Raw genomic sequence first — 23042 nt, 5'->3', positions numbered from 1 at the left:
AGATCTACATCTTAAGAGATTGAACTAAGGTATGCCTCGAGCCCGGCCTTGTTCTGGGCCCCGGGCTCACCTTAGTCTTCATAAGTCACTCTCTTCGCAAGGTGTGGAGGATGGAGACATAAGAAGCTATACCAACAAGATTATGAACCGAGGTCTGCCTCGGCCCCGGCCTTATCCTGGGACCCGGGCTCACCTCGGTCCTTGTAGGGTTCAGGTACCTTTGTCTCGAGGAGCATCGAAATATACAAGATACAATATCTTGAAATATCCATTCATCAACGACATCTCCGAGAAGCTCGACTAAAATAACTAAACTACTTTAAATGCGAGAGGACGCGACCTCATAACCTACTAGGAAGTTAGGCGCACTCCACAGCCAACTGTGATGTGGTGTGCCCCGCCATAAATGAAACATGTTTATGGGGGATCTCTAGCCAGTTTGGAGTCGAAAAGACATGGACAAGACACCAATGTTGAGTCATTGAGGGCCGATGCTGCCTTGGACACGCATTGTGCATGTCCCGCGCCACCTAATTTAGCCAGATGGGCAGAAAAGCAACCGTGGCACTGTTTCGAGCAGCTCGGGTCTCACCAGGCCCACTACTCACCACGTGGTGGGCACACTGGCGCAACCCAACTATCTCAGACAGAGCTCGGGGCATTACATGACACAAATCTCAATGGGTTTCTTGAAGATTGTGTCTGGGAACCAGCCAGCAAGGACAAGACGGCTGATAAGACAAGACTAAGAGGAGATTTGTAATAATGTGAGCCCCTTCTTGAACTATAAAAGGAAGGGGACCATATACGGAATGGGGGGTGGACTCTTTATATCAATATTCTCGCTTGTAGCCTAAAAAGGCTTCTTTGTACTTCACTGATCTAGGGAAGACAATAAAAACCAACATAGGAGTAGAGTATTACACCTCCGAGTGGCCTGAACCTGTATAAATTCTTGTGTGTCTCTTGCTGCGCGGGGTGGTCGGACCCCGCGAATCCTTTCTGATTTGCAGTTCGTTCGTGCCTCTCACAATCAAACCCCCTGGTCGGATCTTCACACTCGGGGGGGGGGGGGGTCTCCATTCCCTACCGTCTGAGGAATCGCTTCCTCGACAATGGCAACCTCTCTCCCATGGTGGCAACGGATCAGCCTCGATTGGGGAGCAAACCAGCGACTTTGTGCGTCTCCATTGGTTGAGGAGTGCCACACCCTGATTTTTCAAATATTTAAAATCATCCAATAATTTATTTATAGAATTTATAATAAAGTGTATATCAATTATCAAGTGAAAAAGATGTAGGTCACTGGCTTTGTTCCCGTTCTATATATGTCATTGAGTTTGTTAAGTTCTACAATATGTCATCGTATTTTGCTTAACTTCGATAATATACCATCGTTGTCTAATTAGTTTTGGTTAGTACTTATAATTTTGTCCTAATGTCCGAAATAGCTTTGGGATGAAAATTTCGAAATATTAGCATAGAAGAGAAGTTGTCCATCTCAAATGCAGTTTTAAAGTAAAAGGGGAAAAAAAAGAAGAAGTGGAGTACCCTTCATTCCCTCGCGGCGTAAAAGAAAGAGAAATCTCCCGGGGGCGTCTCGTCGTCTCCTCCGCTCCGCTCCTTGCGCCAAGACGAGTCGCGGCTGCCGATCTCCATCTGCGCGAGCAGAGCAGAGCAGAGCAGGGTATCCTGGACCTGGTGAGCACCTCCCATCCTCTTTCTGATTCATCTCTCTCCCACCGGGAGCTGGAATTTGCTTGCGTTAACCCTAGCTTCTCTTGGAGTAGATCTGGATGAAGCTCTTCTCCTCCTTAATTCCAGAGCCTTAACCTCTCTTAATACAAGCAAGTAGTAACAGTTTGTTTGTAGCCCCAAACAAGTTGGATCCGATCGAAACTGTGTAGGGAAGATGGAGGAGATCCAGATCACTTGGAGAAGGAAAAATCAGGTAGAGAGGGAAAACCATTCCGACCGCGCCGCCGTGCCCAATTCCGTTGATGCATCGATTTCTTAATATTTTTCTATTCTGAGACCAACAACACCTGTGTGTGTCGTGCTCAACACCTGCAGCAGCACGTAAATGGATGAGGAGAGAGAGCAAGAAATAAATCCCCATTTACCTCACCGCTATGTTATGCGTCCTAGCTCCAAATTCCCCTGGAGCAGCTGATCGAATTGGTTCGATCCTTGTCTGGCAGGGCCCACTCCTTGTGATTAAGGGATTGTCCCGGGGAGCTTGGTGCACACAGTGATGGAGCCACGCATCGGCAACAAGTTCCGTGTTGGCCGCAAGCTGGGGAGTGGCTCCTTCGGGGAGATCTACCTTGGTTCGTGCGCAATTCTACCCAAAGTCCTCGTTTTGATTCAAAAGTTCTCATCTTTACCCATCAGCCTCTGGTGACTTCTATTTTGTTTTCTTTGCGTGTGTTCTCGCAGGTACCAATGTTCAGACCAACGAGGAGGTCGCTATTAAGCTCGTGAGTTTCCTAGTATTGCTTTGTGTTACTCGATTTATGATTCGATTGCTTCAGATGTGGGGATCTCAGATGCAGAGGACATGTTCTATACTTGATTGGAGGAATTCTGAGTTGGAAATCTGTCAACTGGTTGCTATGCGAATGTAGTTTGTTGTTAACAATATATTTTAATGCAGTTGAATTGGTGATAGTATATGGCACCTCTAATATAAAAGGTTGTCTGGAGTATGTGTTAAAGTTTTTAATGTGTTCTGTTGCTAGGAAAACTATTGAAACATAACTTTTACTACTTAAGTTTTTGTTCTGTTAATAGTTCTCTGCCAAAACATGATTTTTTTTTCAAGAGCTATATAGATGTACCACTGGGTATACTACTGTTATACCCTGACAAATGCCTCTTGTCCAGTTGCGGTTGATTAGGATTAAATTTGTTTGACGTCCATCGCAAGCATGGACTTGATCTGACGTAATGCTGCGCGTATTTTGTGAGAATAATTTATTGTTTCTGCTGTTTCCACCAGTCCTCTTCCTGTCTTAATAGATAACACCCTTGTTAATCTCCAATGTTTTGTCTAGGAAAATGTGAAGACCAAGCATCCACAACTGCTGTATGAGTCGAAGCTGTACAGAATACTCCAGGGAGGAAGTAATGCATGCTTGATGCTTGCTTGTTACTTTATCCAGTGGGTTTTCCTTAAACTGACACATCAACTAATGACCCTTTTGTTCTGCAGCTGGAATTCCAAATGTTAAGTGGTTTGGTGTCGAGGGTGATTACAATGTTTTGGTAATGGACTTACTAGGACCAAGCCTTGAAGATCTTTTCAGTTTTTGTAACAGGAAGCTGTCTCTAAAAACTGTTTTGATGCTTGCTGATCAAATGGTACTATTAGCAGTCAATTTAAACCCATTTGCTATTCATTTGGTTATTTTCTAGTTTTTGTTTTACCCAAAGCTAGCATTTCTCAACTGATTTCAGTTCATTTGTTTTGCCAAAACCATCTTCTATCTCTCAGATCAATCGCGTCGAATTTGTTCACTCCAAGTCTTTCTTGCATAGAGATATTAAGCCAGATAATTTTCTCATGGGCCTAGGTAAAAGGGCAAATCAGGTATAGTTATGTTCAATTGATCTGTTCGTATTCATGAATTAATTATAGGTGTACTTAACCCTTGCTTTCATTCTCTGTGTAGGTCTATGTCATAGATTTTGGACTTGCAAAGAAGTACAGGGATACATCAACACACCAGCACATCCCATATAGGTAAGGATACCTTTAATCTACTTGAAAGTTGAAATGGCAGTTGCTGTATATTACTTCCAAATTAAACACACCAATTTTTCTTTTAATCATAGGGAGAACAAGAACTTGACGGGAACAGCAAGATATGCAAGTGTAAACACTCATCTTGGAATTGGTAAGTTATCTGATTACTGTATATGTATTCCTTTATCCAGTAGCAGTGTCAAGATTGACATTGATGTTATTTGTTCCTAGTAAGCTTATATGACCTTTTTGTATGTCTTCCTAGCATCATAATACGGTTTTATGCTTCTCCATAGAACAAAGCCGGAGGGATGACATGGAATCTCTTGGATATGTACTGATGTACTTCTTGAGAGGAAGGTTGTTCAACATAACCTCAAGTAATTTCTTCTTTTGTATCTCTGCGTCAACTGCGTCCTCTGTATTAACTTATAGTTTATTGCTGCCAGCCTTCCGTGGCAGGGTCTAAAAGCTGGGAACAAGAAACAAAAATATGAGAAAATCAGCGAAAGGAAAATTGCTACTTCAACTGAGGTAAATATTATTCTATAAATTGCATCCACCACCTTTCCTGAACTATTTCTTATTGTGATTTCTCAACTATAGGCCCTCTGTCGTGGATATCCTACTGAATTTGCATCTTACTTCCATTATTGCCGCTCGCTGCGCTTTGAAGATTCGCCAGACTACCAATATTTGAAGAGATTGTTCAGAGACCTTTTTATTCGAGAGGGTTGGTTTATTGTTTTGATTTTCTTTAAACATGCTCGATATTTATTTCAGTGACTAAACAGTGTTTATGACTTGTATATACTGCAAAATGCTACCTTTTGAAAGCACCTGATGGGATTTTTTTTTCTACATGTAGGATTTCAGTTTGATTATGTTTTTGACTGGACAATCCTGAAGTATCAACAGTCACAGATGACCAGTGCTCCACCACGTGCCATTGTCAGTTGAAAACAACTACCACTCCTCTTTTCCTCACTGTGTGTGCACGTTGGGGGTTTATGTTCAAACTCTTCTTTTGCTGATGTATCTTATTTTAGGCCCCTGCAACAGGACAAAGCTCGGCGATGGCTCCTATAGCAAATAATAACAGGCTGTCAGGTATAAATCTATTCTTTAGTGGATTGTAATTGTACTGCAGCTCCTAAGTTATTTTCACCTAGATAAACAGCAGGTGTTTTTCAGTTTCTATCAACTCATAATCATGGAAATATTCAATAAAATGATGTTACTATCACCTACCACCCCAAATAAGATATGGAAAAAGGGGTAATGTTAGTGTTAGTGAGTTACAAACGGGTCGATCATTACCAAATCTGTTAGTAAGACAGTAAAGTAGGAATGGAGCCTTTGGTTGGGTCAAACCGTTAGAAGGAATTGCATTTGTAGAGATCATTATATTTTAATCAAATAAAATATAGATGGCGTCCATTCTAATATTCTACTGTTTGGTCAACCCTTGAGACTGCTTGATTCATGTAGAGTCTTGCCAATTAACAAAGCTTGCTAGTTGTTTGGTGGTTAACTGTCTACTGATATGATGTAGCCACCGAAGAGGGAAGGAGAAGCGGCTGGTCAGATATGGATGCGATGCGGCGTCAGGTTCCACCTCCAGCTATAAATGCAGGCAGCCTAGCCAAGCAGAAGTCCCCTATCGGACATGAGCAATCAACTTCTAAAGATGCAGTGGTGAGTTCTTAGAGTTCTCATGATGCCTGTGTTGCTAGTGCCATGACAAAAAAGTGTGCCCCTGAAGTGCTACTTTATACACAATTGCTATGTAATATCTGACCTTTAAGTGGCGTGTAGTTCTCCAGTTCGACTTTTTTGGGACGGTCAAGCGGATCCTCAAGGCGACCTGCTGTCTCTAGTAGCCGAGAACCAAGCACTGAAGCTGACCAGTCACGTAGTCGTACAACAGATGCAAGTCCGGGGGCATTCCAAAGATCAGGGGCCCCGCGGTGGAGTCCACAGATGGTTGACTCCTCTGACAACAGGCGCACGCCTTCTGGCAGGCATCCATCGAATGCTAAGAACTACGAGTCGACCATACGGGGCATCCAGGGCCTAAATTTCGATGGCGATGATAGGATTCAGTACTAGTATGTCTCAATCTTGGCGGTGTGCATATCATCAGAGCCCCTACTCCATGGGTCACGCCTGCTGAAGTGGAGTACTAAAGACCGGAAAATAAGAGGTTTGGTTGGTTCTAAGGGGCTTTGGCCCTTAGCAACTGTTTGGTGGACTCATGGCAATGCTTAGGCTGTTTGTACAGGTTCCCATTTGTTTTCATTGCGCGGACATGTGCCCCTTGAATCTTGTTGTATTTGGAGAGATTTCTGCATGCAGGGCTCTCATGCCATGTGCTTCTTTGGAAACTGGAATTGGATGACCGGTGGGGGAAGTTGGGGGATGCTTTTTTAAAGTTTGAATATTAGGGAGAGGTGTCCAGCCTCTTGTAACTTATGGACAAGGAAAACTGCTATGAGAAGAAGGGTTATGTATGCTGTTTGTCACAGACGTGAGTATGTTAGTTACTGGTGATGATGTTCCTCTGTTCGTAGCAGAAAGTAGAGCATAGCTTGGGTGGATTTTAAACTGATTCTGTTGCTAATAATCTTCATGGATGAATGTCAATGTACAAGTGAAGGTTTAATAACTGTTGTGGCCTGGTCCTTGTGAGAGCAGTAACAGTTGCCAGCCGGCAATAGGACTCGACTGATGCTTGCAAATGATACTACGAACGCATATGGTCTGTTCTGCTCTGCTCTATAAAGAAAAAGAAGGAAATAGAACGTGTGTCTGACTTGCCCTGCACGTGCAAATGATATTCCAGGTTTGTCTGTTCTTTGTGGTAGTAGAAGAAAAGAAAAGAAAATACATGTCATGTCAAAACCTGGATGGATTCTCTCTCAGACATTCCTCCTGATTTAGGAATACTAGCTCATGGCTTTACCGAATATTCAGATACTGATCGTCCATCAAGTTTCTCCCCCTTCCTTTTTTATTTCTCATCGTTGGGCAGATCAATAGAACGCATGTCAGCATGTGAATATACAACTACATGATGTGACGAAATCATCGGGAAATTTAACTATTTGCTACTTTTAGATTGGGCAATTATCCAAATACCCCTTTTAGGATTGCACATATTTTTCTCCTCTTATGAGATGCCATCTTAACTATTTGCCACTTTTGCCCACGTGGCAGGTCAACATAGCAATGGAGGGGTGAAACCAGTGTGGGACCCACTAGTCAGCCTCTCCTCTCTCTCCTTCTCTCCCTCCGATCCGGTGCCACGCCCGCTGCCACCGCTACGCCTCCTCCGGCGCCACTATTCCGCCGGCGACGCCACTGCGAGGGGCCCGTCCGGTGTCCGGTGCCGCTACGCCTCCTTTGCCAACACCGCTGCCATGAGGGGCCTGTCCGCCGCCGCTGCCTCCTCCGCTAGCGCCGCCGCCGCTAAGCTTCCTCCTCCGCTGGTAATGTCGCTACGCCTCCTCGGCCGTCGCGAGGAGCCCGTCCGCCACCGCTACCTCCTCCGCGTCCTCCACCGACGTCGCCGCTCCGCCTTCACCGCCTCCGCGAGGAGCCCGTCCGTTGCCGCGACGCCTCCTCCTCCGCCAGCGCCGCCGCATCCTCCACCACCGGCGTCGCCGTGTCCTCCACCGCCGCAAGGAACCCCGTCTGCCACTGCTCCGTCATGATGGTGCAACGCCGGATCGGAGGGAGAGAAGAAGGAGGAGAGGCTGACTAGTGGGTCCCACATCGGTTTCTCCCCTCCTTGCCATGTTGACATGCCACGTGGGCAAAAGCGGCAAATAGTTAAGATGACATCTCATAAAGAGGGGCAAAAAAAAAGTGCAAACTTAAAAGGGGCATTTGGATAATTGCCCAATCTAAAAGTGGCAAATAGTTAAATTCCCCGAAATCGTTGTTCAATCTGATGAGAATCAAGTCTTTCTCAATTACTCCCTCTCTCTGATCATACATATTTGGTTTTAACGAATAAGATTTTATTATACTTTTAGAATTCCGATTCTGGAAGGCTTAATTTAATAGCGAAAGAAATGGTGCACATTAAATCGTAAGACTATTAAAAATATGCTTTCTAAATTAGTTTCAATATAAGATTGATTGTCTTATAGCGCCAATACGGCTTCCAGCAGTTAGGCGCCATTGTCATCCCCCTACTGCATCAACCACTTCATCTACGTTGAGCACATTAGTCCTTTCACGGTGCGCTTGTGTGGCGAATTTCTTCGTGTGGCCAGCTCAGATGAATGCCTACATGGCGAGTTTCTGTGTGCCCCTACATAGCATCTCGCCCCCACACAGAGCAACAAGTGCTTTCGCCGTCACGAGTCCACGCGCAGCCTGCAAAGCAGTCGCGCTTGCACTGTGGGGTCGTGTCTCCGTCTCGTCATCACCTCACCCCAATGCAAAAAGGTCACTTGCACTGTGGCGTCGGGGACCTCTGACCGGTTTCTTATTTTCAATTGGGCTAGAGACATCCTTGGCGTAGCTTGCATTGCTATTGGCCTTATCAACCAGGATCTCCGCAGGGCCCACCACCTCATCAACCTCGATGACGAGCGTCTCCGCCCACCATCACTATAGTCAGATCCACCTCTACCTCCCATGCATATAATTCCTCTCGCTTGGATGGAGATAGATAGGGAGAGAGATGATTTTTCCCCTCAATATGACTGATATGTAGGTTAAATATTTGTAGTATAGTTACCGTTAACATGTGGGTCCCATTATATTTTTTCACTGATACGTAAATGTTATGTCGGACAAAGAGTAAGTCAACGTGCCATGTAGGATAAACTGTAGAGGGTTTTGATAGTGAGGGATACTCTGTACCCGATTTCAGAAAATTAATAAAACCCGAGTCATAGTTGGTGAGGACCGAAAGTGGACTCTTTCGATCCAAGCGAATACCGTTTCGGCCCAATACTGATGGTCGTATTGGGGGGCAGAAACGAGAGGCGATCGATCCGATTGGACGGAGGAGCAGAGTCACAAGAGTGAGGGCCTGTTTGGTAGAGCTCCAACTCTCAGATCCTAACTCCAAACTCTAACTCCAGCTGGAGCTAGCTCTTGTAGGAGCTAGAGATGATGTAAAAGTGTTTGGCTCATTTGGTCAGCTCCTAAATTTCTGAAAGAGAGGATAGGGAGGAGATGGACAATACTACCCTTGTAATTCTTGTCGTTTACTTCATGAAGGATTAATATGCTATTTTTCCTTAGTAATATAAATGTTTAACAACTTGTAGCATCATTATCATCAAAAGATAGAGCAAAAGACCACAAAATAACATATAATATGGTCTATCATCGTGCAGTATGACCAGCTAGATCATCATGAATGCTTTGTGTTATCCCATCCTGAAAGTATTGGCCTCTCTCTTGCAAGATATCAAACCAAATCACAATTTGTGCAGCTGCTACATGCAGAATCACAACACAGATAATCACTTGGAAAACATGATTGATGAACCGAATTTACAACAATTTTTGATAAAGGTTCAAACAATTTTTAATAAAGGTCCAGACAATTTTCAATGACTTTCCAAGAGATTCATAGTAATCTATTCACAAACCAGCAGAATACACAGAGCAGAAAAAACACAAAGGTGCACTAGCTGTCATTAGCTAACAGATAAAACTGAAGGCAGGCGTGAAATCTTGATAGATTGCAGTTCACCAGCTGCTAACCTGCAAAATGAAATGCTATAACCCATCGTTGCCATGCAGATACCTTCCACACAGATCTGGAAACCTTGCACACCACTGTCGTTGCCGTGCTCCGACCCCGCCGCTGTTGCCGTGCTCCGTATACAAGGTAAAATGCATCCATCCATGAATAAGTTCAAGGCCTTGCTTGCAAGCAAGAGTCCAGGTCAGCTCCAAGCAAAAAAACCAACAATAGTTTTAGTCTCTCAGTCATACCGACATCTCATAACCCACTGAAGTTTTGTGCTGCTACTTTACATCCAACAGAACCTTTGCGAAACATCTCGGTATCACATATTTGAAAAACTAACAAGTGAAAGCAAGGACAACAGTGATGACGGCAAAAAAAAAGGGACTTCTGGCAGTTCAATCTTGAATCCTTTGTAGAGGTGCCCTCTAACCAAATCTTGATTTGAAAATCTCACTTGTGACTTGTCTTTCCGTCGAGGTCTGCAAAACACCCCATGAATCAATTAAGGACAATATATAAAAAGATATTGTATAGCTTCAAATCTATCACAGAATTGAAAGTCATAGCTTCCTCCCTATTCTTTTTCTCCCAATTGCTCAGCCAGGGGTATGCCCCCAATCCAATTATCCTCCCATAAAAGGACATTCTTTCCACTGCCAGGTTTTATACTAAAGAATTCTAAACCAAGTGTGTATATAACCATTTGCTGATATGCTCAATTCCAACCAAGTGTGTATATAATTGTAAACACAAGGTACAACACTAAACAAAAAAAAGTTACTAGATAGTTCATCACTGCTCTGAAATTTCACACATCCCAATCGCTCATTGCATTTTTACCATTCATCACTAGACAAGTCTTCAGATCTGAAACTTCCCCATTTGCTCATTACATGATAACAACTACTCAACCAAATCTGAAGGGAAGAGGTGAGGGAAATTTTTAGGGTTTGGGAGAAAATACCGTGCCGCCATTTGGGGTCGTCTTGCGCCGTCTCCATCCACCTTGTGCTACCGTGCTTGCCCTCAGCCACCGTGCGCCCCTGTGGTCCCCATTAACCGCCATGCGCCGCCATGCTCGCCCTCAACCGCTGTGCGCCGGGATGGGAAGGAGGGGAGCGACACTGAAAGGGGAAGCCCATGCGCCGGCTATTTCCAGCCGGTGCGTCGTTGCCGCCGGCTGCTTCCTCCTCCACCGTGCGCCGTCTGCTGCTTCGCCTCCTCGCTCCCGCGAGATGGAGGTTGGGGAAGACGGGGTGAAGCGGTACGGGAGAGAGGGATGAGGGGTAGGGCGATGGCATTTGCGGGTAATTTCATCGAAAATATGTGGGCAATTCTATAACGCGGTTGGAGTTGGAGTTAAGGAGCGACCAAAATGCCGCTCCAACCCACCAGTTAGCGATTCCATGCGCTCCGCTCCAGATTTGAACAGATCTGAACCGTTTGGTTGGACTTCAGCTCCAAATAAGTTGAATCTGGGAGCTGGAGCCCTGCCAAAATGTCCTGAGTGTGAGTCCGACCCGACCCGAACCGAGTCGAGCGAGACACAGGCCGGCCGGCCGCCCTCTCCTCTCCCCCCTCCTCTCGCCTCGCCTCTCTTCTCTTCTCCTCTTGTTGGTTCGCGCTATACATACATACAGGCACGCAGCTCTCCTTCCCGCCTCCTCTTCCTCCGGCGACCCCCGCCCCCCTCCACCGCCCACCTCCCCGCCCTCCTCCGCCGCCCACTCATCCCTTCGCCTCCCTGCCTTCTCCCCTCGATCGCACCTCCACCCCGCTCCGCCCCTGCCCCGTCTTCTCGCCCGCAAACCCTAACCCTAGCTCCGCGCGCCAGGTACGGTTTCTCCTTCATTTCCACCCTCGCTTCACGCCTTGGGTCAGCCTCGGTGCCACTCTTCACACCATGGTGCCCTTATCATATCATACGACTCTCTATGTTGGTTCCACAATCGCTAATACTGCCGCATTTACATTTACATGTCTTTGCTGTATTTCTATCAACTCATGCACTCTATCTATTTTAGTTTCCCCTGCCTGATAGGAGTATCCTCAACAGACATAGTAACAATTCTTTACGCATTCATTGCAGGCAGCAATGTGCTGTTCTTCTTCTCTGATATACATAACAATAGAAATATACCACAACTGAATCTATCACACAGTTTCTCTTGTCTTTACTACTGTATTAATGCTCTTGTCCTTATCTATTTCTGCTTTCTACATTCCATGTTGTAGAGCTCTTGCGGGGAGATACTGCTTGTGGTCGAACACGCTCTGAAGAACCCTGAGGAATGAGCCTCTGCATCCAGTGATGTCCGGATGATGCCTGCTTTGGCTGTCATATGGTGAATATCAAAACGTGCTCTATGGGTGGAATTTTCAATTATGGTGTTAGTGTTGGTAACAAGTCTTCACCACGCAGTCTGGCCATTGAGAAAGCTCAGGAGGAGCTCAGGTATGTTGCGCGGAGAAACATTTCGATCATTTTTTGTGGATGATTGGTACGGAAACGGAGAGCATATAACATGATTTCTCAACTTCAGGCAGGAGCACGATGTTCGTGAAGAACGGAAGAGAGAGCTGGATTTTCTAGAGAAAGTATGTTTCCGTGTTATCTTTCAGACTCCATTTCTGATCTTTCCTTTTGTTTAATTTACTCCCCTTTTTTCTTTGCAGGGAGGGAACCCATTGGATTTCAAATTTGTCCATGTAGCATCAGTTAGTGTACAATCGACTTCTCTCACAGAGCAAATAGTTGAACAGAATGTGATAAGGTAATACTTCTTTTTTCTCCTGATATAGCATTCGATGACAATATTTTAAGCTCACCTGTGATCATGTTGTTTTCCTTCATTTGTAGTGATGCTAAAGGTAGTTTTGCTTTTGCTGCTTCGCCTCGTGGAGATTCTGTTGAGAGTAACGGCAGACCAGGAAGTTCACCATGCCGTGAAACCAACACAGCAGACAATCTTATGCTCTTTCGTGGAGATAAAAATGACGTTGTAGAGGAGAAGATTGTAAAAAGAGGAACAAAGAGAACTAATGCTGCTCAATCCAAGCAGCCCTTGCCCACTGATGGTCACAACAATGCAAAACAAGCTGAGGATTCTGTTCTATCACGCCTTGGAGTGAAGAGCCAGGCATATGTTCGACGCAACAGGTCAAAACCATGTAGGGAGATTACTTCAGTCAAATCACCTACGGTTCCTGCTAAAAGTTCTGAACCAAAAGATGCAAAAGGTGAAATGCAGGAAAAACAGGCAGATGGGCATGGTGCACGTTCTGTTTCTGGTTTAAAACAAGCAGGACAGAAGCGTGAAAATGCAACTAAGAGTACAGCTTCTGATGAACATGTTGCAATGGAGTTGGATGGGATTCAAACCAATCGTGGAAGCAACTGCTTAGTGAAGAATGAAGCATCACAAAGTGATGGTAGCAGTAAAGCTATTGAAGTGTTGCCCAATGCGTATGGCAATCAACAGCTTGGTGGATGTGGTGAGGTAGTTGCAGCAGGTGAACCTGTAGAGATCCCTGATTCTACTTCAAACATTATATTGAGGTCATCTTATTCTAGTGCAAAATCTACACATCATGCAAGTGAAACACATGCTTATGATCAGAAGGTTGAGGATGGTCAATTGGATAAAGGTTTTACCTCTATCCATGTAGATGAACTAGATAACAGTGGCATCAGTCCAGTGTGTGCTGTAGAATCTGGAACAGTGTGCACAAATTTGGTGGATCCACATTGTGAAGAATCCATAGATATGACTCATAATCATGCAGATGGAAAAAGTAATCAAGTTGATATGAAAAATGTTGACGAGCCTCAAGATCTGGACACTAGTAGACTTTCTAACAAGGGTATCAAGGAAAGTGTTCAGTTGGAAGGTTTCATCGGTTCTACTTCTGTTAAGGAAAATTCCAATCATGTACAACCTGAAGTAAGCACCACTGTTCCTGTTAAAGATGAATCAGAAGCTTTTGACAGTGCAATAGTTGCACAGAAGGATATTGTCTGTTCGTCTCCTGTCCACAGTATGAATAAAGAGGAAAGTCCAGGTTCAGAGGGAAGAAACAGTTGTCTTGGGAATTCTAACTCTATCCATCCAATTGTTGTAGGCCCTGTCTTGCCTAAAAATTCTCTACCTGAAAAATACAGCTCTGATATGGAGACTGAAATTAAAACATCTGGAGAGAATCTGGACCAAATGGCACAAAAGGAACATGAAGATTCTATCCTTAAAAAGGCTCATCTTATAGAGGTATGCTGGTTTATGTATTTTTCTACTATGATGTTAATCTTGTTCTGAAAAGAAAGGAAATTGTGTTTAATAGGTGAATCTTAAGAGGGCTGGTGAACGATCTCTCTATAATATGTCTCTAGAGAAGAGGACAAGGGGTCACTGGGATTTTGTCCTTGAGGAGATGGCTTGGATGGCAAATGATTTCATGCAGGTATTTTCTGAATTGGTCTCTGATTTTGTTTTTCCTTGTGCTATTCTTAGCTAAAGTTCAATCCTTGCCAAAATTCTTGTGCCATTCTTTTAAGAGTTGCTTACATAAACTGTATACTGTTTTTTTGTTTGTATTTAATAGGAGCGCTTGTGGAAAAATATGGCTGCAGCTCGGGTATGCCATTGGGTTGTGTCTAAAGGAAGGGCAAAATTTGAGGAAGCAATCATTCAGAGAAAGCAGAAAGCTGTTACAAGAAGCCTTGTAAAAGGTATCATGAGTTTTTGGCGTTCAGCAGAGGCTTTGCGAACTATTGGTAGGACAGCTGTTATTCAAGAACACAACTCAGATATGCTGGATACGACAAATCATACTGGTTTGAAAGCTGAAAAATCTGAGGTAAACAAATTGTTTCACATAACCTTTTCTGAAGGGTGATAGTGTATTTGTGCTCATGACATCACATGTGTTCACATTTTAGTGCCATATATTGAAGGATGTTGGGTACTTAGATGTTACAAAAAAAAAATCAGGAGTTGAGTACACTAGTCTTATCTTTGCCATTTTACCTGCTAAAATCATGTTTTGGCAGTTTAATTGGTATATACTTTGTTATAGCAAGGGCAGATGATTATGCTGTTGTCTGTGAGGTTGACACAATCTTGGATTTGAACAGGGTAACAAATCCTCGGAAGCAGAAGAGCCTAACTATCCTCGCCAATCTCGAATTCAGGATTATGCAGTTAAATTTCTTGAATATAACAGTCAGACATCTGGTTCTCTTGTGTTGGCTGAAGCACCACCAACTCCTGACAGGCTAAATGACTTTGGTACCTTGAAAGTGTCTGATCTTTCAGAAGTAAACTACTGTAACTTTGTGCAGTCTTTTTATGATTGATTTTTTTTCATCACTTTTACTTCAAGATATCTCGTACTAACGCCCTGATAAACACTCAATAGACACACTTACCTTTGTTTTGACAACTAGAAACATGCATGAATAGTGTTCAACAGCGGTTGTTTCTGATCCTTTTGTTGAATTTCAGGGAAGTCTCTTTTATACAGTAGCACCTAGTGCAATGAAGGTATACAGGGAGTCTGTGGAATCTCTTTCTGTGCATCATAAGGTGAAGAGAGTTTTTTCTAATGAACATATTATGCATATTATATTTCTGGTATGCAGATAGTGTGTTAAAATGCTGGATCACAAGATAGACTGGCATTATATGTGTAAACAAACAGAAATGATAAGGTCGCCTGTATTTTCACATAGGACTCATAAGAATATTGTTGGCAATAGAAGTTTGAAATGTTCCCACTGCTGTATTAAAATATTTCTGGGCTGCTGGCATATGCTGCATTTAATTATCCTGTTGCTTTTGTTCTGTTTGGATGTACTGTACTGCATGAACGCCAAAAGGAACATATGCCATTTTATTTGCTTTTTTTGCCATTTCTTTCATCATTACTGGCGCACTTTGCTTTTTCCATGTTCACAGTGTTGGCACTTTCTGTTGTCAAATACTATATTGATAGTGTTGGTAATTGCAGAAGACTGGTTACATTGGTCTCAAGGATGACTATGAGGCATCTGGGTGTGACTTTGCTGCAGGTGATACTTACCTGTGCCCTATGTTATTAATTCCTATTATTATGTCTTTACTCCTCCTAATGCTTTACATTTTGTTCTCAGATTTGCCTCAGGAGAATGCTTATGAGGATGAAGGGGAGACATGCACTTATTTACCGGAAGCATATGATGGTGGTTTGTTATCACAGATGGGCCATAGGAAACAACTAGGGCAGCAGAGGATTAACGGTGCAAGATCATATGGAATAAGTACTCATGTGCCTTTTGAACCATATTTGGAAAGCAAATTATCGAATGGAAAAAGGCCTTCATCTTTCCTTGCAGTTCCTACGAAACGCATCCGTACAGCTGCTAGACAACGAATCGTAAGCCCATACCCTGCTGGCATTGGTGGAACCACCCAAGTCACAAGTAAAACTGATGTTTCAAGTGGGGACACAAGCTCCTACCAAGATGATCAAAGTTCGTTGCATGGGGGGTCCTTGCCATGGAAAAATACAGACTTCGAATCAACAGTTGATTTTGACAGACAATTGCCATATGATGGTAGGGAAGTGGTCACTAAAGCTAACAAGAAGAAAAAGCTTAAGAACCCAGGATATAAGACTTCTCAAAATGCAGCCAATTCCTGTGCCTTGGCTTCTGCAAAGGTTAATTCTTTAAGCATGCTCTCAATTATTGTTGTTTTCAATGTTTGTCCAAGTAAATTTATTCTCCTATTGCTTCAGGGCCGTATATGTGATCAACGATCCCAAGCTGATTTCTTTACTCAGTATGACCAGGTTTTTTTTTCTCTTTGTTTTCATTTTCTGGTTCATTTAATGATGCTATTTAGATTATTTTGCAATTTTAATTTGATTTTAATACCATTTATGAACATTCTATTCAGAAGGACTTTCTGAAGAAGAAATCAGACTCTGAACAATTTGATTCAAAATGGAACATTGGTACCTTCACCCCCTCTAATTATTGTGCTTGTACCCTGTGTCATACAGCAATCGAACTATTTGCTCTATATTTTATTTGAGAGAAAACATTAAGTAGCTCTTAACATCTCATGTATTGATTTTTATTCGTAGCTTCCCATGGTGGTCAACATGCTTTGAAGAAGCTTAAATTGATGAGGCAAGGGATAGATATTTCACAGGAAGCTTCTCCTGTTGCATCACAGATGAGTAACATGGCAAATTCTGCTAAAATTATAAAGATAATCACCAATAGGGATCGTGGGAGAAAAGGCAAAGCACTGAAGGTACTATGATTTCTCTAACTACTACCATGCACCTTTCTCTTTATTTGCATAAGCATCATAGTTTTGTCAGTGGTCGAAGATGGGACCTTTGATCTGCTGTGTTGCACATTTTTCTGCTCTGTATACCTATAATCAAGTTAGAAATTAAGATGATTCTTTTGTCATGTCATGTTCCTCTTTCCGTGAGCAATAGACCAGTAAGCTAATTTCACCTAGGGCCTGTGTTGCTGGTTGGTCAAGATAGAGAGACAGACTCAGCTCAGGTCAAGCAAGCAGGTGGAAGTAGTAAGGTTATAGTTATTTCAGTTGTATGGCTGGAATACAGTGAATAATGTTGAAAAGGGTTGCTGATATCCAAGGAAAAGCTGTCCATAAGTCCAGAACCTTCTCATTTCTCATCCATGATCTAAAAGACTACTATCTGTAGTCACAAATGCATGTCGTTTTGGACATTGGTTCACTATTCAGAATACAAACTGTCCCCACCAATATGGCAATATTTTCTGCAGAATATTTATAACCACTGATCTAATTAAAGTTTGGCTGCACATATGTTGTTCTTATGGTCTTGCTTTGTTCCTTTCCATTTGGTCCTTTTCAGTCAGTTGTTTTGCTACTGAATCTTAACATGATAAACATTTCCCTTTTAAGTTGAGCTGTCATAAATCATAATCATGAACATACAAGCATAATGTTGTGGACAACACATGCTGTACAAACAGGATATCTTTCCTACAATTTGCTTATTGAAGTTCTATGCTTTTGGTAGATGGCTTCCAGCGGTGGATGGTCAAACTTCGAGGATCAGGTTTGCATGTGCACATATTTTTTATGCTTTTGGTAGATGGCTTTGATTGATTATGTGTTCTTTAATACGATTTGTGGTAATGACTTAAATATCATAAATTTCAGGCTCTTGTTGTCCTTGTCCACGACTTGGGTCAAAACTGGGAATTAGTAAGCGACGCAATTAATAGCATTGAGCAATTCAAGGTAATTTAAAATCTGGGATAGCAACTTTTTCTATGTTTGTATATTCTTCAAACATGTCCTGCAAGCTCTGATTTTATTTCCGTTCTTGGTTCTAGGCATTTTATTTTAGTGGTAGATGCCATTAGGAGTAAGTTTTGGGTTCTGTTGTAAACTCTAGTTGCAGTGAAAAAAAATACATTTTATCATAATCTCATGGGCTGCTGTTAGTGATCTTTCCCTGATTAACTTGAGTTTTGCATACCTTGTCATGCAGTCTGTATATAGGCAACCTAAAGGGTGCAAGGAGCGTTATAAGGTTCTCGTGGATAAAAATTCTGGTGATGGTGCCGATAGTGCAGAGGACTCTGGTTCATCTCAACACTATCATTTTACGTTGCCAGGCATTCCAAAGGCATGTTATAACTACTCTTTTGATTTATATATTTAATTGCTTGCCACATATGCGGGTACATCTCACAAAAATGTGATGTTGGACCTATTTACTGTCTGATACTTTCTTTCTGAATTCAGGTGTTGCTTTCATCAGCAATATTGCTATAAGTGAAGACATGTTGAGCATTTCACTGAGTTCCTAACATGTTTTATTCATATGAACATCAGGGAAGTGCTAGGCAGTTATTCCAACGACTTCAAGGACCAATAGAGGAAGAAAATCTCAAGGCACATTTTGAAAAAATGATTCTACTCATGCGGCAACTGCACGCCAGACGTAGAAAGGTTCATGTCTCTCCTTATGATTATTCTGGTCGCTTTAATTTGTTGGTGGTTTATAATGTATAATCATGCAACTTATTTTGTTACATTTATAACAGAGGTTAGGTAACTCTTGCTTTTTTTTTTGTCTTGCAAGAATTTTAGGTTGTAATGGTGAAACCAAGTATTCATTTTCTAGTCTTGAACTTGTATTAGTTCTATACCTGTGCTTGTCTATGTACCTCTTTATTTCAATTTATGCATGTACCTATGCTATATTTGATAATATGATGTGGTAGCAAACTCTTCCGTTGAACTATCTCACTTCCATCTGTCTCAATCATCTTTCTGAACTAGTAATGCTGAACTGATAATGTATTATTCACATTATGCCAGAGTGCTTTTTTTACTACCCTTCTTGTTGTTACTGGGAAGTATTTCTTATGGTATGTTTTTTCTTGTGTCTTGTCTATAGGGTAATAGCCAGGAACTCAAGTCGATCATACAGCCACATAGTTCTCATGTTGCCGCTCTAACACAAGCATGCCCAAATAACTTATCCGGAGGCGCTTTGACGTATGTAATGCTTTTGAATGTTCTTTTTGATATTTAGTTTAATATTTTTTTGGTGAAAATACTAAGATATTTCATCTTCCTATATGTTCTCTAGTTATTATTATTATTTTATGGCCCTAACAGCATCCAGTGGTCACCTTCATGTTGATGTGTAATGTGTAACAGGCCACTTGATCTTTGCGACGCTGTAAGTTCAAACCTAGATGCAAGTACGCCTGGTAGTGGTTACCAGAGTTCTTATACAATTGGGTTAACACCACCAAACCATCATGGTTCCAATGGCCCTACAACTCCCAATTCAACTCTGAATTCCAGGTTATCAGGGTCACCTGGTACGGTTCTGAGCAACAATTTTTTGCCGCCTTCAACATTTAGTGCCTCTTCAAGGTAAATTCTTAATTCTTCGTAGCAGGTATTAAGAAGAACGCATGACAAAATTCATTTAAAAAGTTCTCGTCTGTGCAATTTCTTCTATAGGGATGCTCAGAAATATGGTGTTCCTAGATGTACCTCTTTACAAAGTGATGAGCAACAGAAGATTCACTATAACCAGATTCTTAGTGGTAGAAATCTTCAGCAGACTGGAGGTTCTGTTCCAGGAGCATTTCCTCCTGGGGTTGATCGTGGTGCACGTGTGATGCCTGGTACCCATGGTATGGGCATGGTGTCAGGACTAAATCGAGGTATGCCTGCTGCAACTGTAGGCTTTCCTAGGCATAGTTCCCCTGGAAAGCCAAATGTGGTTTCACCTGGAAATGTATTAGCCAACAGTGGGCAAGGAGCGCCAAACGCAGTAAATGTCCATCCTGGAGCCATGTCTGCCCCTGGAAATCCAACCTTACGGCCACATAATCCTATGCAGGCGCTTCATGTGAGTTAACCTTTTATTTATTATCTAGTTAAATCTTGGTGCTCACACAGAGTCAGACTTGAGTTAACTGCATGTTTTAACTTTTAAGCTCTTCTCCATTGGTTATCATCTCTCCTATAAAGAAAAGAATGGGAGATTTTTACTGGTGTCTTTGCTTGTCTTTCCAGTTGCACCCTCCAAGCAATCCATGCATTATTTGTTATTGCATAAGTGATGCCAGCATACTTATGTCTTATATAAACAAATTCATGAGTACTGCTCCCACTTAGTTGCTTTCTATATTTTTTATTGAACCAATGTTGCCAGCAAACTTATGTAAATGAGAAGTTGCCTTTATCGAAGGATATCAGAGGCTTGTGTAGGATGCTATGCAGCTTCTCTAGTGATTTGCTGCTCGAATTTTTTGCTGTGTCACATTTTCTTTGTTTTCTATGGACGGATTTTATATGCTTAGATGTCATTTGCCAGTTAACTGATTACGCAAATTTCAATGTTCCTTCAGGACAGTTAACTGATTGGACATCCACATGTTTGTTCCTTGGGAAATTAGAAAAATATGAAATTTATTTTTATCTGACCAATCTAAATAGTTCTGTGTAACTGAAGCTTAAAAAGTTTGACTCAACACATTCTAAAGCTTAGTTGCTTTAGACTCGGAGGGATTACATTTACATCTGTTATTTATGTGACTTGAATTTTATGAAGGTTAAAGTACCTCACTGAATTTATAAACTGTTAAAAACTAGGGATAGCTAATTTATATTTCCTTTCCTTTAGCCTGGTCAAAATATGGAAGAGCATAGGCAGATTGTGATGCCAGAGTTCTGCATGCAGGTTTCACAGGGAAATACTCAAGCCATCAGCAGCATGAATCATTCACTCTCCAATGCGGCATCTTCTTCACCTGTTCAGTCTTTTCCTATTCAGCAACATCAACAGAAACATCAAATTTCACCGCCATCACACATGTTTGGAAATCCGCAGCATCCTCAGATCCAAGGGATGAGCCATTCGAATCCACAGCAGCAAACATATGCTATGCGCTTGGCTAAAGAAAGGAACATCCAACAACGTATGGTGCCTCAGCAACAGAATGATCTTCCTGGAGCAAGTGCAGTACCCAGTGTACAGAATGGTTCGCATGGTCAGCAGCAGAAGCAATCACCTGCAGCCTTGTCAGCCCCATCTTCACAACCACAGCATCAGCGGCAGCAAGCTGCACAAAATCCACCAGATAGCTGTGCACATCCCAATCAACCAACCAATGCTACACAACATAAGCCAAAGAAGAGTCAACAGCAGCCTAGACAGAATCAGCAACAAAGGAATCAAGGTAGTCAACAGGCTAAGCTTATGAAGAGCTTAGGACGAGGGAACATGCTGATACCTCAGACTACAGTTGACACCACTCCAACCAATGCTGTTTCTGCGTCTTCCAAAAAGCAAATTACTGAGAACAAACTGATTCAACATGGCCAAGGAACTTTACCCGGAAATAAAGCATCAAATCCGTCAATCCCTCATCCTGGAAATCAACATAAACTATACAGTTCTCCATTGCCTCAATCACCAAAACAGTTGCCAGATATTGGTAACCAAGGCGTATTGCAGGGTTCTCCTAGTCAGGCCCTCTTAACTTCACAACAGCTTCCACTCCATCCTAAATCTTCACTGACCACACAACAGCAACAACAGCATGTCCATTCATCGCAGAATAGCATCCAAAGAATGATGATGCACCAAAACCTCCAAAGTAATTCTGATTGTAGGCCAGACTCACAGGTCGTTCAAGTCCAAAACAATCAGATAGTTCCAACACCACCTATTCCTCAGAGTACAGAGAAAGGCAGCGCTGGACTTTCATCCATAAGCCAGCAGAAGCACGAGGTGTCGAATGATTCAAATGCAGTTAATTCAACATCTATGATGCTTAGCTCTCCTCAAGATACATTTGCTGGGGGTGAGAGACTATTGCCATCATCTAGCCATGATGTGCTGGAAAGGCAGATGCCAGGTGGTTTGCCTATGTATGGTGGCCAGTGGCACCAGGAGCAATCTAAGCAGCAACTGCAGTCCCCAAACCAGCAGAGACCAGTTGTTCAAGGCAGTGTATATGCTCCATTAAATCCTGGGCCTGGCTGATGATAAATTAATCTGGGTTGGTCACTTTTACAGAGCAACCCTTTTTTGAAATCTAAAGTTATTGTACAGGTATGCACTTTTAACTTCCTTACTTTTTGACTTGGTAACGGATACTGTCTTTGAATTTTGTTATGTCAATGCAGAGATTAAGTAAACTTATGGAACCATTTGCTTTTCCTTCTGATTATTCTAGGACATCAAGTTGCTCGTATTCATCATTTCTTGAAGTAGAGGTAGGGTGATAGAATTGATATTCGAGTCGAGCAGTTTAAATGATCCATGTCTAAAAGCAGATGGGCTTTTGCAGTAATTTAAAGCTTGTGCTACTATATTCTTTGTAGGGAGTATTTTTCTGATATTTTTTTACCTTATCTCACTTGCTAGGTGTCAGTGACTCCGTAACATGGAAGCTGCGGATGATAGTGATGTTAATTCAACTTGGAGCTAATCGTAATCACCTTAGTGTCAGGTAGATAGTTGTTTCCGTGCCATTTTAAGTCCACCTTTAGAAGGTGAAATATGTTTTATGCAGTCTAGATAACTGGATGGAGGTGGCTGTTGCAGCGGCAAACTTCGTTTCTTTTTGGTGGATTCTGACCCAAATCCTGGGCCCGGCTGTATATTTTCGATGCGAGGTCCATGCTTTCTAGAATCAGGAGGATAAAGTGTAACCCTGTAATTGCTTCAACTACAACTTGGTGAATGCAAAAGTGCTTATTTGCATTTTGTAATGCGCAGTTTGTTTGTCATTTGAAACACCTCGCTAGTGCTGTTTTGCAGCATCAGTGTGGAAGGAGGCAGAGGCAAAGGTGGATTGCTTCATTTGGGTTTTGGTTTATGTGGGATGTTATGATTAATTTGGGTTTGGGTTTGAATCATTTTTGTGGGATTTTGTGGTCTGCACTGCAAGTTCAGCTACGCCAGCGAAAGATGTGGAGTACTTGCATTTTCCATATGAATTGTTGTGATCTTGCAACAGAGAATGACGGGCGTTCCCTG

At 42.4% G+C, this 23042-nt stretch overlaps 2 protein-coding genes and 1 long non-coding RNA gene across 13 annotated transcripts; 2 read left to right on the top strand and 1 right to left on the bottom strand.

Annotated features, from left to right (window-relative positions):
- Window positions 1-1544: 1544 nt before the first annotated feature.
- Window positions 1545-6416, top strand: LOC4339803 (casein kinase 1-like protein 2). Of its 6 annotated transcripts, none has more exons than XM_015783745.3 (16): window positions 1545-1701; window positions 1873-1951; window positions 2202-2330; window positions 2440-2480; window positions 3057-3126; window positions 3215-3363; window positions 3497-3592; window positions 3675-3745; window positions 3838-3899; window positions 4045-4108; window positions 4198-4282; window positions 4355-4481; window positions 4617-4699; window positions 4798-4858; window positions 5304-5446; window positions 5567-6273. In XM_015783745.3, exons 3-16 carry the CDS (start codon window positions 2255-2257, stop codon window positions 5858-5860), a joined length of 1422 nt encoding a protein of 473 aa, XP_015639231.1. In that variant the 5' UTR covers window positions 1545-1701; window positions 1873-1951; window positions 2202-2254; the 3' UTR covers window positions 5861-6273. The 6 variants fall into 6 exon arrangements, with proteins under 6 accessions (XP_015639231.1, XP_015639230.1, XP_015639232.1 ...); XM_015783744.3 differs by having other exon boundaries at window positions 1791-1951; XM_015783746.3 differs by lacking the exon at window positions 1873-1951 and having other exon boundaries at window positions 5575-6416.
- Window positions 6417-9152: 2736 nt separating this feature from the next.
- Window positions 9153-10723, bottom strand: LOC136356496 (uncharacterized). Its single transcript, XR_010741364.1, has 2 exons — window positions 10435-10723; window positions 9153-9949 (listed from the first exon to the last, which is right to left on the bottom strand). It is a non-coding gene; the product is annotated as an uncharacterized lncRNA (long non-coding RNA).
- A 360-nt stretch (window positions 10724-11083) lies between these two features.
- On the top strand, window positions 11084-22774 carry LOC4339802 (chromatin modification-related protein EAF1 B). Of its 6 annotated transcripts, XM_015783740.2 has the most exons (25): window positions 11084-11304; window positions 11706-11925; window positions 12014-12068; window positions 12147-12244; window positions 12331-13735; window positions 13809-13928; window positions 14070-14324; window positions 14602-14784; window positions 14972-15052; window positions 15477-15537; window positions 15619-16166; window positions 16245-16298; window positions 16406-16463; window positions 16596-16768; window positions 17538-17576; window positions 17681-17761; window positions 18015-18152; window positions 18362-18478; window positions 18930-19030; window positions 19196-19417; window positions 19508-19901; window positions 20736-22112; window positions 22237-22276; window positions 22428-22512; window positions 22608-22774. In XM_015783740.2, the coding sequence occupies exons 2-22, from the start codon at window positions 11813-11815 to the stop codon at window positions 22041-22043; spliced, it is 5604 nt and encodes a 1867-aa protein (XP_015639226.1). In that variant the 5' UTR covers window positions 11084-11304; window positions 11706-11812; the 3' UTR covers window positions 22044-22112; window positions 22237-22276; window positions 22428-22512; window positions 22608-22774. The 6 variants fall into 6 exon arrangements, with proteins under 6 accessions (XP_015639226.1, XP_015639228.1, XP_015639225.1 ...); XM_015783742.2 differs by lacking the exon at window positions 22237-22276 and having other exon boundaries at window positions 19508-19713; window positions 19795-19901; window positions 22428-22774; XM_015783739.2 differs by lacking the exon at window positions 22237-22276.
- Window positions 22775-23042: the final 268 nt, after the last annotated feature.

This window comes from Oryza sativa, chromosome 5 (genome assembly GCF_034140825.1).
Source record: "Oryza sativa Japonica Group chromosome 5, ASM3414082v1".
Taxonomy (NCBI): Eukaryota; Viridiplantae; Streptophyta; class Magnoliopsida; order Poales; family Poaceae; genus Oryza; species Oryza sativa.
The sequence above is the reverse complement of the archived record's forward strand: the minus strand, read 5'-3'. Positions and strand labels throughout refer to the sequence as shown.